This window comes from Chlorocebus sabaeus, chromosome 13, assembly GCF_047675955.1.
Source record: "Chlorocebus sabaeus isolate Y175 chromosome 13, mChlSab1.0.hap1, whole genome shotgun sequence".
Lineage (NCBI taxonomy): Eukaryota > Metazoa > Chordata > Mammalia > Primates > Cercopithecidae > Chlorocebus > Chlorocebus sabaeus.
In genome coordinates this window covers 36,360,301-36,386,092 of record NC_132916.1, presented here as the reverse complement: position 1 = coordinate 36,386,092, position 25,792 = coordinate 36,360,301, and the positions used below count along the sequence as shown (strand labels likewise).

The following is a 25,792-nucleotide window of genomic DNA, read 5'->3' as shown; positions in this document are numbered from 1 at the left end:
TATCCAAGATACCAACCCATGAGCAGAATGCTCTTTATCTACCTTCTACTCCATTTATACTACAATCTGACACATTTTATCCTTCCAAGACCATAAATCCTTATTGTTCCCGTTGTCATGGGTTAAGTACCAGAAGGATGTTTTTTGTTTGTTTGTTTGGTTGGTTGGTTGGTTGGTTGGTTGATTGGTTGTTTGGTTGGTTGATTGGTTGGTTGGTTGGTTGGTTGGTTGGTTGGTTTCTCATTTCATATTCATTCGAAGTCAATAAGCTGATATTTCTGGAACATCCAGGGTTTGATCATTCTGATTATCACTCTGAATTGAAATGAGTAACTGATGAATAATCTCCTCTGCACACAAACTCTAGAGTCTCCAGGCTGCTAGCGCACACACAAAAGACCAGAAAAAATTCATTCACCACTTACCCACACTTTCTGGCATTGACTGGGGCCTGGGTGACTCCTTGTACTAATTAGTACTGCCACACACTGTCTGTGCTATCTGACCTGACGTCCCTTTTGCTTGAAAAAGTATTGCATGATGCTTAGGTTTACTGTCTCTAAAATTTCTTTTGCATCCTCGTCAATCTTCTTGTCTTTTGTCTCATAGCACTGCCAGCGGAACACAACAGGAGAGCACTGTGAAAAGTGTCTGGATGGTTATATCGGAGATTCCATCAGGGGAGCACCCCGATTCTGCCAGCCGTGCCCCTGTCCTCTGCCCCACTTGGCCAAGTAAGTCCTAAAGGAGGATGGTCTCTTCTAATGATCAGTCTGTATTTTTTTATTTTGTTTTGTTTTGCCTTGTCCAGAGTTCTGAGGCTTCTCCACAGGCAAAACCTCATATTGAGATGAGACTGGAAAAGATAGAGAAAATGTTTCTCATGTAAATACACCACCTGGAAAACTTAAGCACTTACAATATAGATGATGGCTCTGTTCCCAAAATATTGGGGTGTCTCATAAGGTCAATAAAGTCTCCTAAGTTTTATAAGCAAGGATAGTCTCATCTTTTCTTGACTATCCCTTGACCTAGAGCAATCACAACTGGTAGTACCAACAGACTCATCATAATATCATATTTTCAGTACTATTGCCTCTTATGATTTTCATAAAGGAAACATTTCCCTACATATGGCTTTTCACTCAGAATTAGAACACAGATCAACAGAATGCATGCTTTAGGCCAATCAGCTCACAGAAGATTTACAGGAACACTTTCTGGCTATGTTTTGACCTGAGTGAGAAGTTAAAGGAAAGAGACATACATTTTAATGGAAATAATAGAATGTTTCCATAAATCCAGTAATTAAGTCATCACTGGCCATTTTATTCTCTTTAAAATGACAGAGTATGGAATTTAACAGGTATAGTGATACATAGTTTTCCAAATAACCAATTCTCTGACACCAACTGGGTGTCCTACAACCAATTCGGTTCTGACACTAAGTTTCCACAGTCAGCACAGATCCCATAGGTTAAGAAATCAGTTCCACAAGACTGCCCCCACTACAAATGCCAGCCAAAAATGGGGTCCCCAGGCTAGTTCACACTTCTTCCCAGAAGACCGCAAATTTGGGAAGGATCCCTCAACCTCTCCCCAGGTTCATTAAGATGACTCACAGAGTTTAGAAAAGTGCTATGCTTATGACTGTCAGTTTATTATAAAGGGTACAACTCCAAAAGAGCTACATGGAAGTGATGCATAGAGCAGGATATGCAGAGGTGGGAGCGAAGAAGGAGAGCGTGCAGAGACTCCATGCTCTCTGCTGGAGCACTACGCTCTCAGCACCTCCATGTGTCACCATCCAGAAGCCCCCCAAGCCTTGTTGCTCAGGAGTTTTTAATCAAAGGTTCATGTCATAGGTATGATTGGTCAAATCATTGGCCATTGGTAACTGAACTCAATCTCCAGCCTCTCTCCTCCCTAGAGGTTGGGGGTGGGGAGGGTTGAAATTCCCAACGTCTAATTACATGTTTATGTTTGGTCCCTTGGTGGTTCCTCTGGTCATGGGCTCCCATTCTGAAGATATCTAGGGATCCACTGTGAGTCAACTCATTAGCATAAACCCAGATATGGTTAAAAGGTGGCTGTTATGAATAACAAAAGACAGTCTTTTCCCTCAGGAAATTCCAAGAATTACAGGAGTTCTGTGCCAGGAACCGGAGACAAAGGCTAAATACTGTGTTGTTTTTTTTTTTATTATGCCACAAGTGGAAAGAGTAGCCAATCTAGGTTCATATTCATATTTTGACACATAATACCTGTGTGATCTCAAGCAAGTTACTTTCTCCCTAGATCTCCCTTTCCATGGGATTTGAAGTCAAGAAGCCTGGGTTCAGATCTTGGCTCCATTCCTTGTTTCGTTTACCAGCCTCATATCTCAGATTTTCTCTTAGTACAGTAAGTCAAACTAGAAAGTACGGATCTGCATCATAGAGCTGTGAGGACTGGACTAGGATAATATGTGGGGAGCATTTGGGTTGGTGCCCTGAACATGGAAAGGTATGAGGTAGATGTTGCCTTTCTTGAACACAAACTGCTGTACTTTTTCTAATACTTAGATTTTTCTTACTCAATGCCTGGCACTGTTCTAAGTGTTTGAATGTAATATTTATGTAATTGATAGCTGTTTTAAAGATTAAATGATACACATAAAATGACTTTTAAAAATCTGAATGCTTACTACACACACACACACACTCACTCATACTCACACACTTACTGATAAACAGAAAAGAAAAAGAGAGATGGCAATCAGATTCCCCCGAAGTTTTTCCTTAACTGAACACCAGTATCAACTAACATTTTACCTAATAGTTTGTGGTGTATTCAAATACTACGACAAGTCTAACAGTCAGAGTAGTCAGACGTTTTTCAGCCCCATACTTCTTTAGAAACTATTAAACTGCCTCAGACCTTGCTCTGTAATTTTTCATGTCTGATAGTATTAATAACATGTGCAAAATGGATGGTACTCACAGTGAGGGCAGAAAATGCAAACATTAACTCTTCTGTTATTTTCACTCAAGTATGTCCTGATTTATGAGCTCCCTTCACTCCGTCTTGGTATAGTTTTTCATTGTTCATTAATATTCGGTCCCAAGCATTAGTCTTAATCACATCTGGTGAGATATTTATCACAGTTCTCTTGCCATGGTGTATTTTGTTAAATATATTACCTCCAACTTCCTCATAGCTGGTTTCATTCATTCTCTCATAAAGATGTTGTGTAGCCTCATCTGCTCAGAAAAGGTTTATAAGCGTCGAGCTGCAGTTTTTTCAGACAGTAGCAGATGAATTAGGCAGGCAATCTCAGATGGTTCTTTCTAATTATGTTGTTCCACTTTTGCACTTTTCACCCTATTTGCATGACAAGACTTTCTTATCTAAATTACCTGGTCTTAGGATATGAGACCTTTAGAACATCATTCCCTATGGACTGAGAAGCCTTGTCTACATGCAATCATATATTTATTGAGCACTTATTATACACTGGTATGAAAACTGGTATTCAGTACTTTTTATGTGCCAGTCATGCACTAGTCGCTGGTGACACCACAGTGAATAAAACAGTCAAAAAATCTCACCTTTATTGAGATAGGTCAAAATACAGCAGTGTTTTGAAACTCCTAGAGCAAATGACCGTTTACCTTTTGAATCATATTATCCAATATGTTTGTTGAGCAAGAAGCATTTCTGAATGCTGTTAACTCTTTAAGAAATGAAGTCAAAAGTTGCCAACTGTGAAATGAGTCTCCTTTCCTGAAAGAGGAAACAGTTTCCAAAGGCGTCAAGGCACCATGTCTGCCCATGATTTTTCTCTGTGTAAGTGGATCCAGGGTTCAAAGAAGCACTGAAGGGACCTAGAGAATGTGCTCTAAAGTTGGGTACATATTCACAGATATGAAAACTCAAGTCTCTAATAGTACAGATTCAAGGCTGAAAAACCTGCTGAAAATGAAAATGAAATCAAAAGTGTATCACCTATACATAAATATTATGTTGGTGTAGGGAGGAATTGGTAAGGGTGTGAAAGACCAAGGGAATTTACAGATTTTCTCTGTAGTGACAACAGCTCTACTTCTTGAATCGCTTGCTGGGGAATCTGGCTGCAAAAAAGGAGAGGAGGGGTTAGTCTGTGATCATGGAACAGAACAAATTTTCTTGGGTTCTAAAAAGTTCTAACCTTTAATCTGGCCTTATTATTAACTTAGTTAGCTAATCTCAAATACTAATTAAATATCTTATGAAAAATCAAATGCCCATTGCCTCTTTCAGCTTTTTAAGGAATTCATGTTGCTACTTTCTATAGAAATGGAAGTTCCAGGACTTTTCAGAAAAGTGTCCAGTTTAGACTCTGAATTATACTTTGAAACATTCATGAAGCTGAGCCCACAGACGCAGGACTTGGATTTCCAGTTACAAGAAAGCAAGGAAATAATGCTTGAGGGGGTTAAGCAAACAAACAAAGGGCCAAGTCTATTTTTCTCTAAGTTCCTACAGATTTTCTAAGAGCAAAAGACACCCTTCCACTGGAAATGGGCACCACAGTGGTTACAGTGGCTGAGAGAGACGCAGTGTTTTCCCTCCCCTAGCCAAAACCAGACAAAACATAAACAGTCAATGCTGATGAGAAACAAAAACGAACCCTTGAGGGCTGGCCCTGCCGCTGAGTCTGCCTTCACCACAGAGACCAGTGGTCATGCCGTTGTTCCCAGGGACGATTTGCATAATGTCCATGTATTTATCTGGGGGTTGGCCAGACGTCCTCCATCTCTACCAGTAGCTATGGAAATTGCTCCAATTAAGGAAAATGTCATCTGTTTGAAACAGCAGGACATCAGCTACAGGCGGATGACTCCAGATGCCCCTAGCAGATGTTGCCTCCTTCAAGCGTGGGCGGGCTGCTGGGTGGAACACCTTCAAAGAAAGATGGAAGCAGGGGTTCCTATTCTGGACTCTTAACTGACCGTGGTTCTTTAACTAGGCTAAGAAATCAGAACAAGCAAAATAAAGGGTAAAAGGGGAAAGAAATGTAATTTTGTTGGAATGTTTTTATCAAACTGTTAGAGAAAATAAATTGTGGGTGTTGCCTTTCACTGAGAAGCACATATTGTTTTCTGACTGATTTTAGAAGTGTCTTCAAATAAATAAACACATCTATTTGCTTTCCTCCAAACACCATTAGGGTAAGAAATGCTGATACATAAAGGAACAAGAGAGCAGCGGGTCACACTTTATTGGTTGTACAGTACCAAAGCCAAAGCTAATTTAAAAGTCCTTAAAATTTTACACACACACACACACACACACCCCTATGCCCCACACAATTCATGTGTCTATGAAGAATTTTCCAAACACGTGGAGACTATAACCCCATTTCCCTTGCCTTAATAATGAGGAGACTTATTTATTCCACTAAACCAATATTTTTATTACTTTTTTGTCCTGTGTCCTAATTTTTATTATCTTTAAAAAAAAAAAGGAAGAAGAAGGAAGAGAGAGCGTTCCATGGGATAAAATCCTTTTATGGTGGGTCCTATGTTTTGCTGCAGTACTTGACTGGGACTTTCATCAACTCAGCCAGTCTCAGCACCCTTATTTCCAATGTTTAAAGTACACATGAAAAAAATTAAAATTCTGTGGAGATTATATAGTTTAGAACTGGTTCCTTCCCTTTAAAACTGGACAAGTTCTAGTGCAGAAAAAAAGGGGAAACTTTTAAATGACTACACAGACAGTGATGGAAATAAAAGGGGATTCTCCTATAAATCCAAAATTGCAGGTAGAATTTGATTATTTCCAGCTTTGGAATACATGTTTTGGACTTGTGCTTGAAATATACATATAGGACCTGGGAAACGGCCCCACCAACGAGTGGCATTTTCTTTTGGGGCCTGCTGGCCTAACCTTTCCTGCAAGGTAAATGCGTACAAGTTTAAATAAAGAAAATGATTACACCCATTAGAACTTAAATGGGACCATCATAGAGGTAATCTGATAAAAAGTTAAGACAGTCTCTTCGGTGTTGTATGGAATTGACTTCTAATATTTGCTTCCAATTTTAGTTTTGCAGAATCCTGCTATAGGAAAAATGGAGCTGTTCGGTGCATTTGTAAAGAAAATTATGCTGGACCTAACTGTGAAAGGTAAGCCAATAAAATTCTCTATTTTCTGTGTAGGTCAAAGGAAGCTTTCTGTTTCTCACACTCAATAGCTCTGCCATACTCCCATTCGGTTGGTCCTGAAGGAGATGCTTAAGTGTGGTTGAGCGATGCATTTCAAAACCCCTTAGGGAAGCTTCTCCCAAATCCCATCCCCCAGGTACAGCAAATAACAATATGCTTCCTAGAGCTTCGGGCCAGGGCCACATCTCAGCATAAGCACACAGGGGAAAAGGAAATTGAGGATGTGTGTTTTGAAAAGACTCTCTAGATGATTTTGGTAGTACTCTTTTCTCTCTCCATCATTGAGGAATACTACTAAAATTAGTGTTCCTCAAAAAAGAGTGAGGTTTCCTCAGTAAATAAAATGTGAATTACCTTTTGTCAATAGAGCAATAAATTAGAAAAAAAAACCCACAAAGCTATTATTTTGCCCATTCTTTATACCAGCTTTATACCATACTAAAAAGTAAACAAATTCCACAGGAGTTTGGGCTTTCTGGATCCCTGGCTGGTATTTACATATGACATTTTTTTCTTTTCTTTTTTTTTTTTTGATTATATTTTAAGTTCTGGGATACATGTGCAGAACGTGCAGGTTTGTTACATAGGTATACATGTTCTATGGCATTTTGCTGCACCCATCAACCTGTCATCCACATTAGGTATTTCTCCTAATGCTATCCCTCCCCTTGCCCCCTAACCCCCGACAGGCCCTGGTGTGTGATGTTCCCCTCTGAAGAACATGTGGTGTTTGGTTTTCTGTTCCTGTGTTAGTTTGTTGAGAATGATGGTTTCCAGCTTCATCCATGACCCTGCAGGACACAAACTCATCCTTTTTATGGCTGCATAATATTCCATGGTGTATATGTGCCATATGTTCTTTATCCAGTCTATCATTGGTGGGCATTTGGGTTGGTTCCACGTCTTTGCTATTGTGAATAGTGCTGCAGTACACATGTGTGTGCATGTGTCTTTATAGCAGAATGATTTATAATCCTTTGGGTATATGCCCAGTAATGGGATTGCTGGGTCAAATGGTAATTCTGGTTCTAGATCATTGAGGAATGGCCACACTGTCTTCCACAAAGGTTGAATTAATTTCCACTTCCACCAACAGTGTAAAAGCATTCCTATTTCTCCACATCCTCTCCAGCACCTGTTGTTACCTGACTTTTTAATGATCGCCATTCTAACTGGCCTGAGATGGTATCTCATTGTGGTTTTGATTTGCATTTCTCTAATGACCAGTGATGATGAGGTTTTTTTCATATGTTTGTTGGCCGCATAAATGTCTTCTTTTGAAAAGCACATGATACTGTTTTCTAAACTGCTCTGGGCTTTGCTCATGTAAGAAAGGCCTTCTCCACAGAGCACGAGAGGCTTTCCACTGAATGACTCCTGGTAAGATATTTATTTCCCATTCCCTCCACCTGCCAGCTGCTCACAGTGTTGTAAGATAAAATTACTTTTGCTAAAAGAGTCTCTCAGACAGGTTTTCTTGTTTTTAACAGAAATGCCATTAGCATTGGCCTCACCATTGTGTTTAGGCAGCTAAATGATGTGTAGTGCCCTAGAGACAGGGAAGGAAGAGCCAAGCAGAACTAGTCAAGCACCCAGTCACTCATTTGCAGGCCCTCAACAGCACAGACGGGCTCACAAACTCAACCTGGGGCTCAAAATGTAAACTTTAAATTATAAGCAATCTCACTTCCAAAGAAAACACCCTCTATCTCTCAAAAAGTGGGTCTGAAACTCAAAAAAAAAAAAAAAGCCACAGTATCTGTGATACAGATAAAAATCTTTGCACTTGGAAGGCATTATTATTATGATTATTAAATGTGCAAACTGTGGATAATTATTTCACTAAAGGATTGTGGACTTTTTAAAATTTATTTATTTATTGCCATAAGAGGGAAAGTGAGCTTAGGGCCCACATAAATTTCATCTCTTAGGAGGGACTGACAGAGATGATCAATTACATTGGGTTGATTAATATTTGTGACACACTTATCCTATATTTCCTTACTTGGGGACACAGGAATAGGAGGCACCTGATCTACTTATTTTCTGGCTCACAGGAGGTCTGCGGTGGTTGTTAATCAGCCAGGATGGAGCTTTTTCTCCTCAGTATCTGAGGTTAAATTCAGTTTAGTTTGATAATGACTAAGCAGTATTGCTAATGGGTGTTCGATGGCCCCCATGGGGAGAGTTAATGGCCTGAGATAGAGCCCTGCTGACCAAATGCAAAGCTCCCAGAAGTGAAATCGCCTGGACCCTAAGGGCACAGTCCTATAAAATCACACAGGGGTGCAGAGAAGGGTTCTGTCATCCCAAACCCTCATCAGGACAGCATGCCCACCTCTGACAAGGAATTACAGATGATAAATGCCTCAGCCCACATAGGAGGCTCATGAGCTCTGCCATTACCCAGTAAGACTGGGTCAGATCTGTGGCTGGAGTGGTAGGCTCCAGACAAGAGCAATAGTCTGGGAAGTGAAAGTAGAGTATTGAAAAGAAGAGATTTGTGCATCAGCCTGGCTAGTGTGAGTCTCAGCTCCACCACTTTGTGACCTACCCGGGCAAGTTCTTTGACCTCTCCAAGTGCCAATTTCCAGTTGTACAGAATGGAGAAAATAAAGTTACCCATCTCATAAAACTGTTATGAGATAATACTGTAAAGTTTTTAATATGGGACCTGGCACTGAATAAATGCTCAGTAAGAATTAGCAGGTGACAGTATGAGTCATAGTGGTCATTGTCCAACTTCTGCCACTGTCGAATGTGTTCCTGGGACACGTTGGCTCATTTCCCTGAGTCCCAGTTTCCTTAGCTAGAAATTATGGTTCTGAGCTGAATAGTGCCACTAATTAATGGTCACTTATGTCCTTGTTGCATTACATTCTTCATCTGTCATCTTCACAGCCACCTTAGAAAAGGTTATATTTTGTCATCTTGCAGATGAGGAAACTGAGCCAGAAGGGCTTCATCTTCCAAATGGTGGTGGCCTTTGCTGCTTTTTATTTGTGTTTGACCCTGGGAATAAGAGGAGGATTTCTACTTGAACAGCCAAGCTCTTAAGTTGCTGAGTTAACCTTTGCCTAATCTGTGTTTTCCATGTATTTGTGAACTTGAACCTCTCCAAAAGAGCTTTTCTAAATATGCAGCTGATTTGTATGGATATCTATGTTAAACACAGGTAATAATTAGTCCAAACCAAGAACATACTAGTTCTTTTTGCACTTTAGAGATCATTGAGTCTGTCTCCGGGAAAACTTTGGATCCCTGAGCCCTCCCCAACTGCCCTTCACCACCCACTGAAAAAGAATATCCAGGGCTCAGGCCCAGGACCTGTATTTTGACTTCCCATTGGATTCTCATGCACCAGGACTCTTACTGCTTTGTGAACTACTGCTCTACCTTCACCTTCAATACCACACTCTCATACTGGGGAAGTATTTCTCAAACCGTGACTTAAGAATGTTGGTTGTCCTCGGAAATGAAGGTTCGTGAGTTCTCGGTGAATATTTTCCCAATTTTATGTTTAATTTTAATAATAACTTTAAGGAAAACATTCATTGAAACACATTCTGGACTTTATGCTGTGTCATGTTATAATAAGGGAAGATCTCCCTCAGTGCTGAGAAAATAATAGAGGTGACAGTGCGTCAATGACACATTACAGACAATTGGAAGTCAAGTGGCATGACATCAAGGCAAACTGTAAAACTAAAAATTCCAAAATGAAAATTGGTGAGACGCATAAGTCGTCACATGGCACATGGCTGGATTTGCATGCTGAACGCAGGCAGTCTCTACCACATCATTTTGCAAGTGGACATTTGGTTGTATTGAATTAATATGAATCTGAAATTGATTAGTTTCATAGTTTTATTTATGTTGTATTTGAAAATTTATTTTGGTTTTCAAGACATGTAAAAACCATAGACACAAGGAGTTTCTACCTAGCGTCCTGTTTGAAATATTTAAAGATAATTCAAGCTAACACTGGAAGGGGTATTATATGAAAATGCTTTTCCTTTTAAAAGAATCCATGTTATGTGCAAATTTCCAAAACATTGGTCTAAAACATGAAGCTTGTTTTACTTACTCTGCCTCTTACACTACTGGGTAAAAAACAGCTCAAGCACACCCACCTGCCTTGTCTTAACAATTAGGTCCATGAGTGTTGGCCTGCTCTGGGCCCTACCTGTTTTTCCTCCTTAAAGACCTTCTCCCACCTCACACTTTAAACTCCCCATGTTGGACATGCTACTCCCCAAATCCACCAGATCAGCTGGCAAGCTTTCCACATTGTGTTGTATTTAAACCATGATCATGATGATAAAAATAATAACATTTATTAGGTACTTACTGGGTGATGTGTCAGGCACTGTTGTAAAAACTTTACAGACAATGATTTAAGTCTCAAAAGCCCCAAAAATCCTCTGGGATACCATTTTCATCCTTATTTACAGAGGAAGAAATGCGACATAATTTAAGTCACTTGCTCAAAATCACACAATGGCTTCTTTATCTGTCTGTGAAACCAGGAGCTGCTTGACAGATGCAGTATCATATCCCTCCTCTGTCTGTTCCTCCCCCAGCACAGTATCTGGCATGTTGAAGGCCTCAGTTGTTTTTATTTAAGTAAAAATGATTTTTTCTCAATAAGAAATAACAACAGCACTTTTCATGTTCCTTTAAAAAAGGTACTATGTAGTGACAAGAGTCAGTCATTCCTTGCCCTGTTTTACCCCCAACCTCCCACCCCATTTCAGGAAAATGGAAAGGGTGACCCAGAGTTGACTGAGTCTGGCTGAATAGAGATTGCACATGGCAGTTGTCTTCTGGTACAAATAATCGTAAAATGCACAAGCCTTGTAGAGTTTTGCAATTCTCATTCTCATCCCAGTAGGAACAACTAAGAACATTTTGAAGACGAGGTGCTCCCTTGGGCAGCATATATACTAAAATTGGAATAACCCAGAGAAGATTAGCATGGCCTCTGTGCAAGGATGACGTACAGAATTGTGAAGCAGCCCACATTTTTTATCCCACATGTTCTCCCACATATGAGGGAGCTAAAAAAAAATAGCTCATAGAAGTAGAGAGAATAATTCTGATTATTAGAGGCTGAGAAAGGTGGCAGGTGATAAGTGATGGGGGGAAGGCTAGGGAAATTCTGGTTAACAGACACAAACTTACAGCTAGAAATAAGTTGTAGCTTTCTACAGCATTCTGGGGTGAATATAGTTAATCATTTAGTTTCTGTTTTCCAAAAACTAGAAAAGAGGATTCTGAATGTTCACGATACACAGAAATAATAAGTGTTCTAGGTGATGAGATATTAATTACCTTGATTTGATCATTATACATTGTATACATGTATGGGAATATCACTCTGTATCCCATAAATATGTATCATTACATGTCAACTAAAAAAAAAAAAAGAGAAAAAAATCCTTGTTCAGGACTCACCAGCTTCACCTGCCCCCAAATATATAATATATAGTAGTGTGTATAGTGTGTGTGTGTGTGTGTGTATACTTAGTTCATTTAAAAAGTAAGATGAGGAACCTGAGACTCTGAGCCAGAAATGGCTTAATCTAACATCACACAATTGGGTTAGCAATAAATCCAAAACTAAAACCCAGGACCCTCAACGTTCAATACCATTTTCAGTCATATGATCTGAATGCCTCCGTATTCACACTGCCTCGCATGGCAGCTTTAATAGTATACTTTCATGCGTCAAACTTGGTGGTGGAGTGAGAAACATGCTAAGACTACATGATAATTGATATGTGAATCTTGTTGCTTAAGGATCAGAAGAAAAGAATGGGCAAATTAAAGCAAATCCAAAGTGACTTAAACTCCTAACAGGAAAGGCAGTACACAGTATCATCAGAGATGAAGATGATAATCATAATGATTTCAGTGATGGCCTTGATGATGGAAAAGAAGAATAAGGAAGAAGAACAAGAGAAAGCTAACATTTATTGAGGTTTACTGTGATGTAGGGATTTAGTCTAATCCTCTCTGAAGACATCAAGTTTTTCACACTTAAGCCCTGTTATTTGCATAGAGTTCTTATGATTCCGTACTCTCTAGCTTGCCCAACTCCTGAATTCTTGTCCTGTGACCCTGAATAGGTTACATACGTTCTCCTAACCTTATTTCTCAGTCTTTCATAAAGAAGTGGAGAGCATTTACATGGCACCTACTTTGCAACAAGTGCTTTTGGTTTTTTTTTCATGTCATTTTGTTTAATCCCAATGACAGCTACAGAGTGACATTCCTCCCAGAAAGGTTTCTGAGCCACCTAGCCCAGGAGTTTGAGCACTCTTGATAAAGACTTTCAGTGCCAGTTTTAGAGCCCAGGGAGGAGGAGCAGAAGAGAAAGAGAAAGGGCGGCGGAGTGGGGGAGCTTCAAACATTCCTGAAACAAAGTTTTTGATCAAAATACTGTTTTTTTCTAAACAAAGTATCTTTTGGTTGTCCATTTTGCCCAAATAATATAATCACTAACCAAAATGGCAAAGTTTCATATGCCACAATCCTTTCATTTGAGCTATAAATTTATCAGTTCTATTTTCCCTGGATGGATCAAGTCATTAATAGACTAGAAATGAGATTATGGAAGAAAAAATAGGACCAGGCTACTGGGCACTGGGCACCAGGGCTCCAACGCTGACTCTAAACTCAAATACTGGTGCTTTTGTGTCTTTGTTGTTAGTTCTTTGAGGGCATGCTTGGGCACTTTTATAATCATTAATTTATTAATTAGTTCATTCTTTAATGCTAGACTGCTGGAGTGGAAAGAACATTAAGCCTGGAGTCCCACAGAGGTTTGAGCTATGCAGCAATGAACAAGTCATTTAGCTTCTCTGCCTTCTAGCTTTCTTATCTATAAAAGTAGGGGTTTGTCAGGGACTATCATAAGTAAACTTTTGTATGCTCATTTTGTTAAATCCATAGGGTCCAGAGTTTTGACTACAACTTCAGAGTTATAGTCAAACTCTGAACCTACCACCAGAAGATGTTCTTGAGACTCAGAGTAACTCAAAGTAGGTTTCCACTGTGATTGAGATTCCACCTTACAGAATAGAAAATTTGAGTTTTCTCTTGTAAAAGACCAGGGGACCTCCTATGGAAAGCACATGCAGTGGAATTAAATGGAAAGAAAGTTACCGGCATCTGACTTCTATGAGCTTGGGCAAGCCCCTTCACTCCCAGACCTTAAGATTCCCAGCTACACATTGAGCTGGTAGATCTGAGTCTCATTTCAGTCAGCCCAAAAGCCTAATATTCTCTGTTTGGTGAATCGCAGCAAACGCCAGAAATTCAATCCAGCCACACATTCCATAGAGGAATAATTTATGCTGGCTTAGGGACCTGCAGGTCTATAAATCTGAGGTGCAAAAACATGAGAAAGTGTGCATAACAGCACTCATTGACTATTTCCTCTTGGGGTGTCTCTTTGTGGGTTGTGTAGAACTTACACTCATCCCCGTCTTTTTCATAGACGTGAGTTCTAAGTTCGTATTCTGTATCATTATGTTTGATTCATTTGCTATTCTTTCAGAGCATGGGCTATGTGTTTTTCTTCATCCTGTCTCCCTCTATGCCTTACATACAATGGACATGAATTGTCCTTGTGTTGGATGAATCCACTTATTCATTTACAGCAGCAGCAGTGTGGTCCAGGGTGGAACAAAAGAAAGAACTCCAGGGTCAGAAGGTTTGGACCTTGCACTGTGACTTTCCAACTATGTGACCCTGGAAAACTGAAGTAGCCTCCCAGAATGCCAGGCCTGTGTGGCCTCCCTCCCAGGGTGTCTGTGGTAACTAAATAAACTCACATAGATGAAGCTATGAGGTTCAAGGCAGGTAAAGAGTTTAAAGACTGACCATATACTATCACTACAACTACACCAAGAAACTGAGACATGGGAACAGAGGCTGAAGGAACATACACAAAATGTTGACAGTGACTGTTTTAGGGTCCTGGGATTACAGATGTGATTTTTTTTTTTATCTGTTTTTCAAATGTACTGAATCATAATTCCCTTACTTTAAAGGGAATCCTTTAAAAAAAAATGTAGTGTTTATTATTACTGGCCAGGGCTTGTTGATTTCCTTGGAAAGCTCTCCCTTCCTTTCCACTCCCAAGGCCAACACCCTAGCCCAGGACCTCCGCACCCCACTCCCTCCCTCTGCTCCCGCCTGTAGTCCATCCTGCATGCTGAAGCCAGCACCAGCTTCCTTCACTACCACTTCCATCACGCTCAAAACCCTTTGCTGACTCTCTCTCTTTTTCTCTCTCATGCATTAGAACTAACTTCTCTACCTGACCTTCAATCCCATTATGATGTGACCACGTGTTCTTTGCGGCTACTCCCAAAGTGTCTGCAGCCCCAGTTGGCCCATCTTCCACACTAGTTTAGAGTCCACAGCAAAAGAGAGTGCATAATCAGTCAACAAGCATGTAGTTTGACCTGTACAGTACTCTTACAAAGTTTGAATCAACTTTTAAAAATTGCAATTTCACATAAACATCCAAATTTCCACTTTTTTCTCCAAAAATAAAATATGGCAACATAAGTCCTTCATCCTCTCAAGGCTCTAGGCTGGCAACAATCAACTGGAGCCTAGTAACAGCTGTTCCCTTAGATGGGGCCTACAGGCCCACCATTCACAGCAGGGCCTCTGCTGCCCTGCAGGGCACCTTTGGGGAAAGTAGGGAAAGGCAGTTCTTTCTCTGGGCAAAGACAACCTCACCTAGAATGCATAGCTTGGCAAGCCAAGCAAAGGCTGGATGGATTTTGGTCTCCATTCTCCAACTCAGCTGGGCAGTCTCATCAAAGACCCAGCCAGCATGACCATAGGCACTGGCTCTGCCCACACAATAAATGCAGGTAGGCACCTGGCCTCTGCAGGTGCACATATCTAAAACATCCATGGCAGTCTGGGCTCCAACTCCATTGATTTGTGGTACTCTCAGCTCTGCCATCTGCTTTGACTCCAGGCTGGCTTTGCTCAGTCACAAGTTGCTTCCAGGAGCTGAAGATGGAGAGAATGCCGCCCCATGATCCTCAAACGAGAGCCCAAGCTACACTCCTGAGTCACTCCCTTTCAGCCAGGAGAATACCAGACACTGACTGGCTCAAGCTTAGTTACTTAAACAATTCATTGTGACTAGACAGATCAATGTTTCTCAGCAGAGGTGCTATTCATGTTGTGGCTAGGACATTTCCCAGCTGTATGCTACAGATACATCTCACTGCAGTACCTTTGGCATATCTGGTCCCACCCATCATATATCATATGTGTATAACAGTTCCCTGGCTGGATATACTAGTTCAATCCTATAGCTGGAAGTCTAGCTGAACTGAATGGCCTACAGATGAAGTGAACCAAATGATCTATAATAATGGGGAGGGGTGGTTCCTTAAAAACAAAGTTTGGTCCTATGAAGAAGATGAGAGAGTACAAATGGATTCTGGGAGGGTGATCAACACATACCCACTACATCTTTCTTCTTCGTAGGAAAGAAGATTAAAAGCAAGAAAAACTATGATGCTAAATGTTTAAATATGTGATATTCCTCTTCAGGTGTGCTCCTGGTTACTATGGAAACCCCTTACTCATTGGAAGCACCTGTAAGAAATGTGACTGCAGTGGAAATTCAGATCCCAACCTGATCTTTGAAGATTGTGATGAAGTCACTGGCCAGTGTAGGAACTGCTTACGCAACACCACCGGATTCAAGTGTGAACGCTGCGCTCCTGGCTACTATGGGGACGCCAGAATAGCCAAGAACTGTGCAGGTGCAGTATCATAAATACTAAGCCAGCTATCTGGCCAACATGACCCTCTGCCAATACTGAATTTAGATGAAGAATTTCTCTTGGGGAAGTATTGTGAGTGCCCCCTTGTCACTTTCCCAGGGCAATATACATTCTCAGTAATACGCATCCCAAACCCACCAGGAATAGAAATTTTTATCAAGGCTACTAATGTAACTTTGCTCATGGGTGGAATAAACTAGGAGACACTAACACAAATGAACTTTTGTCTTAGCATCTTATATCCTTCCAGTTTTAATCAAAGAAATAAATCAGACTTCTATGGATTACCTGCCATTAACCAGGAGACTGAATGAAATCTTGCATGGTTCAGGCCAGGCATGGTGGCTCACTCCTGTAATCCCAGCACTTTGGGATGCTGAGGCAGGCGGATTGCTTGAGGCCAGGAGTTCAAGACCAGCCTGGCCAATGTGGCAAAACCTTATCTCTACTAAAAATACAAAAATTAGCTAGGCATGGTGGTGGGTGCCTATTGCCCCCACCCTGCATCCCTTGAACCCAGGAGGTAGAGGCAGAAGTTGCCATGAGCCAAGATTGTGCCACTGCACTCCAGCCTGTGTGACAGAGAGACTCTTGTCGAAAGAAAGAGAGAAAGAGAGAGAGAGAGAGAGAGAAAGAAAGAAAGAAAGAAAGAAAGAAAGAAAGAAAGAAAGAAAGAAAGAGAAAGAGAGAGAAAGAAAGAAAAAGAAAGAAAGAAAGAAAGAAAGAAAGAAAAAAAGAAAGAAAGAAAGAAAGAAAGAAAGAAAGAAAGAAAGAAAGAAAGAAAGAAAGAAAGAAAGAAAAGAAAGAAAGAAAGAAAGAAAGAAATCTTGCATGGTTCAAATCAGTTTTCTTATTCAGAGGGCTATATCTCTTTCTTTCAGTTATGTTTGGTAAAATCAAGATTTCCATGAAACAGATTAGCAAGTCAAGGGTACCATTTTTAATCACCACCCCACTCAATTTCCTCAAATTATAAGAGTAAATATTTCAAAGATAGCATGGAAAACTTTCAGTTAGACTTCAGTTACACTGAAATGCACAAATCTTATTCATGATGTCTCCAATCCATTTGCCACATACAATGAAGCTCTTCAAAGTGAAGTGAGATTGCTTTCCTCTAAGAGTACAGGAAGGCTGAGATTGAGAATGTCTTACTCTTATGTGACTTTGAGGGGAGGGAGGGAGAGCAGGAGATATTGTACTCCTGTTGCATGGCTCTATAAGAAATCCTCTCACTGAAACAGATTTCCACTGGAAAAGATTCAAGGAGTAAGGAGTTTTAAATCAAAAAATGCAACATTTATGTTCTGCAGAAGTCACAATAAAAGGAAACATGTCTACAAAAAAGCAATGTGCACAGAGGCATAACACTGAGAATGACAGCAGAAAGGAAGGAGCACTGTGTCTAGTTAGGCTAAAGAGAGAGAAAGCGGACGTCAGAAATAATGTTGGCAAAATCAAAGCCTGAAAAGTTGACATCCTGATTCTCAAAACATTTACTAAATTTGTGTTTAAACTACAAAGATTCAGGTCACTCTTGGAAGAGAAGCTAATTTTAGAAGCAGTAAAGCATGATCTTGCTGAATGGTTTAATAAATCTGCATTTTGTGGAACATTAAACAGATGAAATGTAATAAATAGATCTCCCTATGAACCTGGTTTCTATGATTATTCAGTAAAGACAGTTAAGAAGTGGGGGGAAATGCACAATTCTGTTCCAGTTAATTGCTAGCATAGATAGTAAGAGAATTCCTCTTTAAATATTACAAATTAGTTCCCACACAGAAACTCAGTGGAAATTGAACAGTCTGATGAGATTGGGTTTTTGGTTTTGCTTTTTCCAAAAGGCATTATAGAAAATCATCAGTAGATGAATAATGGGCTCCCAGGTCTTCTAAATTCATGTAAAAATATTCCTGATTCCTTCCAGCACATTATTCTTATTGCACTCATAGCTGTCATTTGGAAGTTTGGAGTCCGTCTTGCCAAGGGTCAAGAGAAGTGGGAGCCAAGAATTGCTCCTGGGCCTCCTCACTCACTCCTTGCTGAGCTGCTCCTCCCTCACACCTGGCAATGATCAACCCCCGAGTTAAATTAAACAGGAGTATCAGTCTGCAAGGAAGGGATGGCTTTCAATTTCCAGTTGAATGATGAGCTCATGGTCATTTAGTATCTTGTGAAACTTACCAGGACATTTTTGGACTAAAGCGATTGCACTGTCATGTCAGAATCCCAAAGAATTGGGAGATAAATCCTAGAAAACTTAGATTCAGTTTTGCCCAGGGTCACCTTTGAAAATCTCATTGGGCTGGAGCTTAATCGGATGAAGGGCATAATCTCTGTATCATAGATTCTACACAGTCTTAAGGAAGAATGTAATTAATCCCCATTGACAAATTATACACTGATAGCTAGTGTTTCTAGAAACCAGGAAAATATTGCCATATTTTAAGCATTAAGAAGTGAATCTCTCGTCTCTTGTTTTTGTTTCCCACAGTGTGCAACTGCGGGGGAGGCCCATGTGACAGTGTAACCGGAGAATGCTTGGAAGAAGGTTTGGAACCCCCTACAGGCACGGACTGCTCAACCATAAGTAAAAAAAACAGTACATGATTGACTAACCCCACTTTCTCTAATGTGCTGCAGGTGTGGGATTAAGAAGCACTATGCAATAGCACTCTCTAGAAACTGCCGAGTCCCAGCCCCTGGACTTAACCCTTTCTGCATCTCAACAAATGGATCCTGCACCAAGTACTTGGTGGTCCACTTGATTCCCTTGGGCAAATGGGTGGTTTACATTTGCATAGCTCTACCTTATCCAGTCTTTACATTCAGCATCTTGCCCGATGGCTAAAGGCAAAGTCAGAAACACAACTCCCAGTGACAGAGCTCTTTTCAGCTCCTTTTTCTATACTGTCTTTTCAGGTCCTCAGATAATATGATGTACAGACAATACTTTACAACACCTGGGGAAACTGAGATACCAAGAGATTTAAGTGGCTTCTCCCAAGTTACACCAAATCTGAAGTGGGAGCAGAAGTAAATATTCAGGCTTTACAAAATGGAGTTGCCTTTTATCTTTCCTGGATTTCTCTGGCGCTCGTGTTAATTAAATCATGAGGAGTTATACTAGGAACAAAACTTTTGGTTTAAAATTATTTAATAGTAGGCACCCCCTCCCCCAACAAAAGTATCTTGGTCTCTCAGTCCCTCTGAGCAGAAGAGATAAACCTTACCATTGGATCACATCTTAGAAGATGGCATAGGATGTGAGGCACAAGCAATGCCAAGTTTACCCACTGAATTGGTGGCCCCCTAGGCAAGGTCAATTTAAGAACATCAAGATGCCTAAGCATCTCCCCCACCAAGCCTGAAGTGCTGACTGGGACTCAGTTCCTTGAGAGAGCTTATAAGTAAGACCATGTTAAACTTCAAATAACAAATTAACATATTAACAGCCATTAACATGCCAGTCTCCCTATGTCACATCTGTAGAAGAGAGCACCATCTGAGGGAAAGAGATCGGGAATAGGCAAGTTGCAAAAGGTGATCAAGGCAGTTCTGAAACGCAGTGTGCCATCCTTGTGAGTGTGTCACAGGAGGGCCCTGGGTTCTAGAGGTGATGACAGTGGTCAGAGGAACTCAAATGTGAAAAGTGAGAAGTGATGAGGAACTGAGACCTGCCTCCCCACGTGCCCACGTTCAGCCTGAACTTTGGTGCCCTCATCAGATGTCAGGAAGCAACTCTCACAGCGATAACCTCAGACCTCCCGGTGCTGAAGTGTTCATCCTGCCAGGAAGTGGGGCTGTGGGGAGGAGCTGTGCCCTCTCTGGGTGGGGAGAAGGTTAGTGCTAGCCCTTGAATACTGACTGAAAAAAGCTAATAGGAGAGGAGGGGCGTCTAGCCAATAGCTATCTTCACTAGCTAATGCCAAGCAAGATACTAAAGCCTGACAAGAGAGACAAAAATAAAAATGGTATTAACCAAGGAGATAGAGAATTATGTTCTGCTAAAACAGCCTGCTTTCAGCATGCTTTGACTCGTGATTCTGAAGAAATGTTTCACCTCCAGGCTGTGATAAGTGCGTCTGGGACCTGACTGATGACCTGCGGTTAGCAGCACTCTCCATTGAGGAAGGCAAATCCGGGGTGCTGAGCGTATCCTCAGGGGCCGCCGCTCATAGGCACGTGAATGAAATCAATGCCACCATCTACCTCCTCAAAGTAAGCAGGAATGTTCTACTTTCCACTCTGTTTTCATCCTGGCTTCACAAGCAGGCAGCTAGCAATTCCTTCTACCCCTTTTTGTACCTGAGTCTCATACCTGTATTACAGGTTGTTAGACCTGCAGGTCTAACATACAAAACATAAGTAATTTCATAGGAAATTATGAAAAGTTGATTGTAACTATAAGCTTGGGCCAAACAAGAGCTGCTGTCTACAAAAGAGGTTATATGGGAAATGAAATGACTAAAAAAGACTAGTATCTATGCACAAAACTACTGAGGAAAGAGAAATACTTATTTCCTTGGTGCAGTCACACATTACTTGTTCAAGTCATTACCACAAATGGTACCACAAGGCTACCATTTCCTTAGCCTTAATTTGCAAGGTTTTGAGTTTGTGTAGAAGCATCCTTCTTTTTCTCTCTCTCTCCTCACCCCATCACCCACCCACCTCTCCTTCTCATTTACACACATTCTCTTTCATTTTCTCATACTCACACACTCAAATGCACAGACATACACACATACCTTGTTTCTCCTCATAGATCTACCGGTTAATGCCTAGTAAACAAGTTAAAAGCAGCCAACAGATTTTTTAAAAATACAGTAATACAGTTGGCCCTCCATATCCACAGGTTCCACATCCTCAGATTCAACCAATCTCAGATGGAAAATATACTTAAAAAACAATAAAAAATGCAACAATAAAGAAATGAAAAATACAGTATAACAACTATTTACAATAGCATTGACATTGTGTTAGTATTGTAAGTAGCATTATAAGTAATCTAGAGATGATTTAAAGTATTGTGGAGGATGTGCATACACTATCTGCAAACACCAGGTAATTTTGTATCAGGAACTGGAGCATCCCCATGGGGTCCTGGGACCAATCTTCCACAACTACCAAGGGATGACTATATAAAGTTCCTTCTATAGCTAGGATTTAAAAGTTTTCTTTCCCACTAAATCATGGGCTTCTATCACAACCAAATGATATTTTTAAAACAATGATCATTATCTGAGGGAAAATAGAATTAACACCAGCACATTGTTCTACTTCGTTAGTCAATTTAGGAAAATGATTAAGAGCACGGACTTTGAAACTAGATTACTTGTGTTCAAATCCCAGCTCTGACACCCACTAGCTGTGTGACCGTAGATAAGTTATTTAACCTCTTTAATCCCTCATTTTCCTCATACGGAATTGAGAATAATTATTGCATCTATCTCATGGGCTGTTGAGAGAATTCAATGAATTGATATATGTAGAGAAGTTAGAACAGTACCTGGCATACTAAGTACTGCTTTTTGGAGGTGCAAATGATATCCATAGCAGTTGGCCAAATATGTAAAGTGTAAACAAAAACAAAAATTATATTGTAGCCTGGATAGAATCTTATTGTGAATTTTATTCTAAACTTTGAAATTGTTCTTGTCCAAAACTACCTTTTGGAACACATAAAGACACTACCTCCCAGGAGAGTCACCCAGATCCAGGCCTCCTGAAACCATTCAGATTCTCTTTCCTCAAAGGCACAACCTCAAGACAGGAATCATTACAGCAGACAGGAAGTCAGTGTCAAGATTGAAGGGCTCACTCCCAAGTAATCTTGGTAAAGTCACATTTAGACCCACCTCCTCAAAAATGAAAAAGGAGAAAGCAAGGGGTCTGAAATAAAGAGACTTGCATTAAAATGAAAAAAGCTAATTTCTGTACTCCATTTACATCAATCCTGGTGGGTTGGTCAGTTCTTCCAGACCCAACAAAATTAAAATTCTAAAGCTCAGACACCCAGGGTCACCACCAGCCTATATTGTACCTTTGTACAAATCAGGAAAAGGAGCCCTTTCCCCATGGTCAACCCAGTCCCTGACCAGCATCCCTGGTCTAGTGAGGGGAGCTTGCAGAATTTTAGTCCCTAAGGGCCTCAGTCCCTTCTGCAGACCCCACCCTTCACACCAGGCTGCAGCAGCCTGTGGACCCCACTATTTTGAGAAAAGAGCCTCACACTCTACTCTGAGTCCTCTTACACTGAAAGAGTTTTATGTACATTTTTAAAAACCTGGTGTGCACATTGACTAATTATTTTCAAAACACATTTTTCTGTAGACAAAATTGTCAGAAAGAGAAAACCAATACGCCCTAAGAAAGATACAAATCAACAATGCTGAGAACACGATGAAAAGCCTTCTGTCTGACGTAGAGGAATTAGTTGAAAAGGTATGTACGTATGTATTCAGTTTCTGGGACAGCCTTCAAAGAAAGGATTTAGCTGATGTGAGGCTGGCTGGTCACAAATGACTGAGGCTTAACACGGTCCAGAAAAAATGCAGTGACCCATGTGCCTTAAAATAAATCAAGACCAGACCTGTGGAGAAAGTTAACATACTCAGTCTCTACTGTCTCTTCTCGTTTTGATTGGTTTTCTTGAAAAGCTATGTTTGTGGATAATTTTCTATGTATTTGCGGAGGGTTGATACGGTTGATTTGTTTAGCTAGGATGGTCATTCAGCTGTTTGCCAAGGCATCGTATGACTAAGAGCTATAGAGCATCCAGAATTAAAATTCATTATATGGAATGCAAAATTTAAATATTGTTAAAGTATACATTAAATGATAAATGGAAAGGAAAGGAATTGTCCTGAGAAAGCAATTTCGCTCTTTGGCAGGAAAAAAACCACTTTCAATCATCACTTTACATCCTAGACTAAAATAAATTAACCTGTATAAAGAGTTGACTATAAATCTCAATTCACAAGAAAATAGAACAAAATACTTATTAAATCTTGAAAGGGCATAACAGAACACTTAAATATATTACAAAGAATTTCAATAAAAAGATACAGATTTGACAAGATAAAATTTTAAATATCCAATAAAACAACTAAATAAACGAAAAAGACAACTAGACAGAGAAAAATATTGAGAAAAATACAACTTGTAAAAACTGTCACAAATTAACAGGAAAAACATTAAAACATGAGCAGAGTCAGTGTGAAAGGCTATTCAATGCACTCCATAAGAGCCTAATGGAAAAATACCCATCCACGTGCTATACTAATTTTAAAACTACAAACGGAGTCACGAGGCACCATATTTAGCATATTAGAATGTTTCACACAGTTGTTGTTTTTTTTTTTTTTTTTTCTAATGACTTTCCACCAGTGCTGGCCAGAGTACTTCCGAATTGCTGCTTTCAGAAACTGGTACTTGACATTATAAACAGTTCTCACGTTCAACAAAAATTTTTAAAAAATAAAATAACAATAGCATTCTCTTTTGACCTTGTACCCCTAACCAGTGCTGGCCAGAGTACTTCCGAATTGCTGCTTTCAGAAACTGGTACTTGACATTATAAACAGTTCTCACGTTCAACAAAAATTTTTAAAAAATAAAATAACAATAGCATTCTCTTTTGACCTTGTACCCCTAACCCTTTAAGAGATTATGCTTTTAAAAATGTAAGTTACTCTAATTGTACCCTTGGAAGATTCATCTATTTTGAAATGCACGTGAACACTGTGTCCCTAGTTCCCCAGCAATGGCACATATTAATCCAACCACTAGTGCTTGAAGAGCAGTGAAATCTCTTAAACAGCAAAGGAAATACCAAGAAACAAATCTTTGTGGAAACTCATTGTTACTTCATGTTGGTATCAGATATGGTTGAAACTTGCTAAAAGTATCTTAATTCTTTTTTCTTTCTTTTTTTTTTTTTGAGATGGAGTCTCACTTTGTTGCCCAGGCTGGAGTGCAGTGGCATGATCTCGGCTCACTACAGCCTCCGCCTCCCGGGTTCTAGTGATTCTCCTGCCTCAACCTCCTGGGTAGCTGGGATTACAAGCATACACCACCACGCCTGGCTAATTTTTGTATTTTTAGTAAAGACAGGGTTTCACTATGTTAGCCAGGCTGGTCTCAAACTCTTGACCTCAGGTGATCAGCCCACCTCAGCCTCCCAAAGTGCTAGGATTACAGTTGTGAACTACCACGCCTGGCCTTAATTCTTTCTTGAGGAAAGAATTTTCAAGAAAACATTTGAGGAAATGTTTTCACTAAGATTAGCTCCTCCCACAGGCCAGGCAGAGTTCCTGATCCTTTTGTTGTACAATTTCTAATGTAAGTTAAATGCAGGCTGTCGTGGAGAGGAAATAATGTACGCTTGAAAGTAACATCACAGTAGAAAACGCTCCCTGACAAAAAGAACAGACCACCAACACAGGAGGTTGATGATAAAGCTACTATACCAGGAACTTTCACTTGGCTGTTTCCATCGATTTTTATATAATGTTGTAACTACAGTCCCGATGGTGCAAAAACCTGCTGAAACATTTCAAAACAAATGCCCAGGGCTGGTCTTAATGACTTTTTAAGCATTCTTCAAGCCCTTGGTCTGGAAAAGTCCATGATTGATTTTTAGACTTAAGGAAAGCTGTGTCTTAGAAAGCCTTCTATCAAGAAAGTAACTAATGTTTGGCTTTAAATTGAGTAAAGGATTTCATTGTCTATACCCATAGTGATAAAAATCAGTAATATTGCCCCTTGAACTTGACAAGTAATACCACTTTTTGTAAATTATCTGCCACGTAGATTTCATGTGACCCAAATCTCACAAGTTACATCCACCTAGCTACCGGTTTTGTCTGAACTTCCGTTTCTAAATCCTCCAGCCTCCTACTGGGAAGTCCTATAGCCCTTTCCCACCACTTACGTCTGGGATTCCCCTAAAGGATGCCCATCCATCTGTGTTCATAAACAGCCAGTGCTCAAAAGATGCTCACTTTTGCTGCTGCTGATCTTGTCTGCAATGAAAATTCCAAAGATGATGACAAGATTCTACTTTTCCATGTTCCCAGAGGCACTGTGCTCAAGGTCAGAGTGTCACTGGGCTACAAGCAGAGGTGAGATGCGGCCCTCTCCCAGTCTCAGTGCTACCCCTCAGCATCTGGATCTTGCAGGTCCACTGCAGAGCCCAGAGTCACAAAGCACAGTCTCCAAGGGCAGCTCGTAAGGTGCTACGCCGTCTCCACTTCTACTCCTTGAACCACAGCAGAAGCTCCCTGAATGACAACTCATGCAGAGACCCACAGGACTAAAAGGAAAGTAGGCTGTCTCCAAGCATCAAAAGTATCTGAACCTCATCTCTTGTCCTGACAGAAAGGCAGGACAAAATTAAGTACAGTCGGCCCTCTGTATTCATGGATTCAATCATGGCTCAAAAATATTTGGAAAAAGTTCCACAAAATTCAGATTTACCATATGCTGAGTATTACTTTGAATCCATATGAATGAAGTGATGTGTAGGCATTGCATTAGGTATTACAGGTAATTTAGATGCAATATATATGGGAGGATGTGCATAGGTTATAGTATTGCAAATACTACACCAGTCTACATAAGAAACTTGAACAACCGTGAATTTTGGTATCTATGGGAGCTGGGTCCTGGAACCAATCCCCCGTGGATGCTGAGGGGCAACTGTTTACATTTCTATTCTAGAAGCATTATTGGATGTCTGTATATAATAGTTGTTTATTTATT

The 25,792-nt window shown here is 40.3% G+C and overlaps 1 protein-coding gene and 1 non-coding gene across 6 annotated transcripts in view; both read left to right on the top strand.

Annotated features, from left to right (window-relative positions):
• LAMA4 (laminin subunit alpha 4) overlaps positions 1-25,792 on the top strand; it is a 144,638-nt gene that overhangs the window by 46,777 nt on the left and 72,069 nt on the right. Inside the window, exons 4-10 of one of the 5 annotated variants that reach the window (XM_073022423.1) lie at positions 610-734; positions 6,072-6,152; positions 15,786-16,000; positions 18,519-18,587; positions 20,088-20,245; positions 22,361-22,471; positions 25,108-25,152. In XM_073022423.1, coding sequence (XP_072878524.1) covers positions 610-734; positions 6,072-6,152; positions 15,786-16,000; positions 18,519-18,587; positions 20,088-20,245; positions 22,361-22,471; positions 25,108-25,152 — 804 coding nt within the window. Of the gene's footprint in view, positions 1-609; positions 735-6,071; positions 6,153-15,785; positions 16,001-18,518; positions 18,627-20,087; positions 20,246-22,360; positions 22,472-25,107; positions 25,153-25,792 lie in introns of all 5 variants that reach the window. The other 4 variants (XM_038000999.2, XM_038000998.2, XM_073022424.1 and 1 more) reach the window with 4 other exon arrangements.
• Positions 11,114-11,220, top strand: LOC119625405 (U6 spliceosomal RNA). Its single transcript, XR_005241613.2, has one exon. It is a non-coding gene; the product is annotated as a U6 spliceosomal RNA (small nuclear RNA).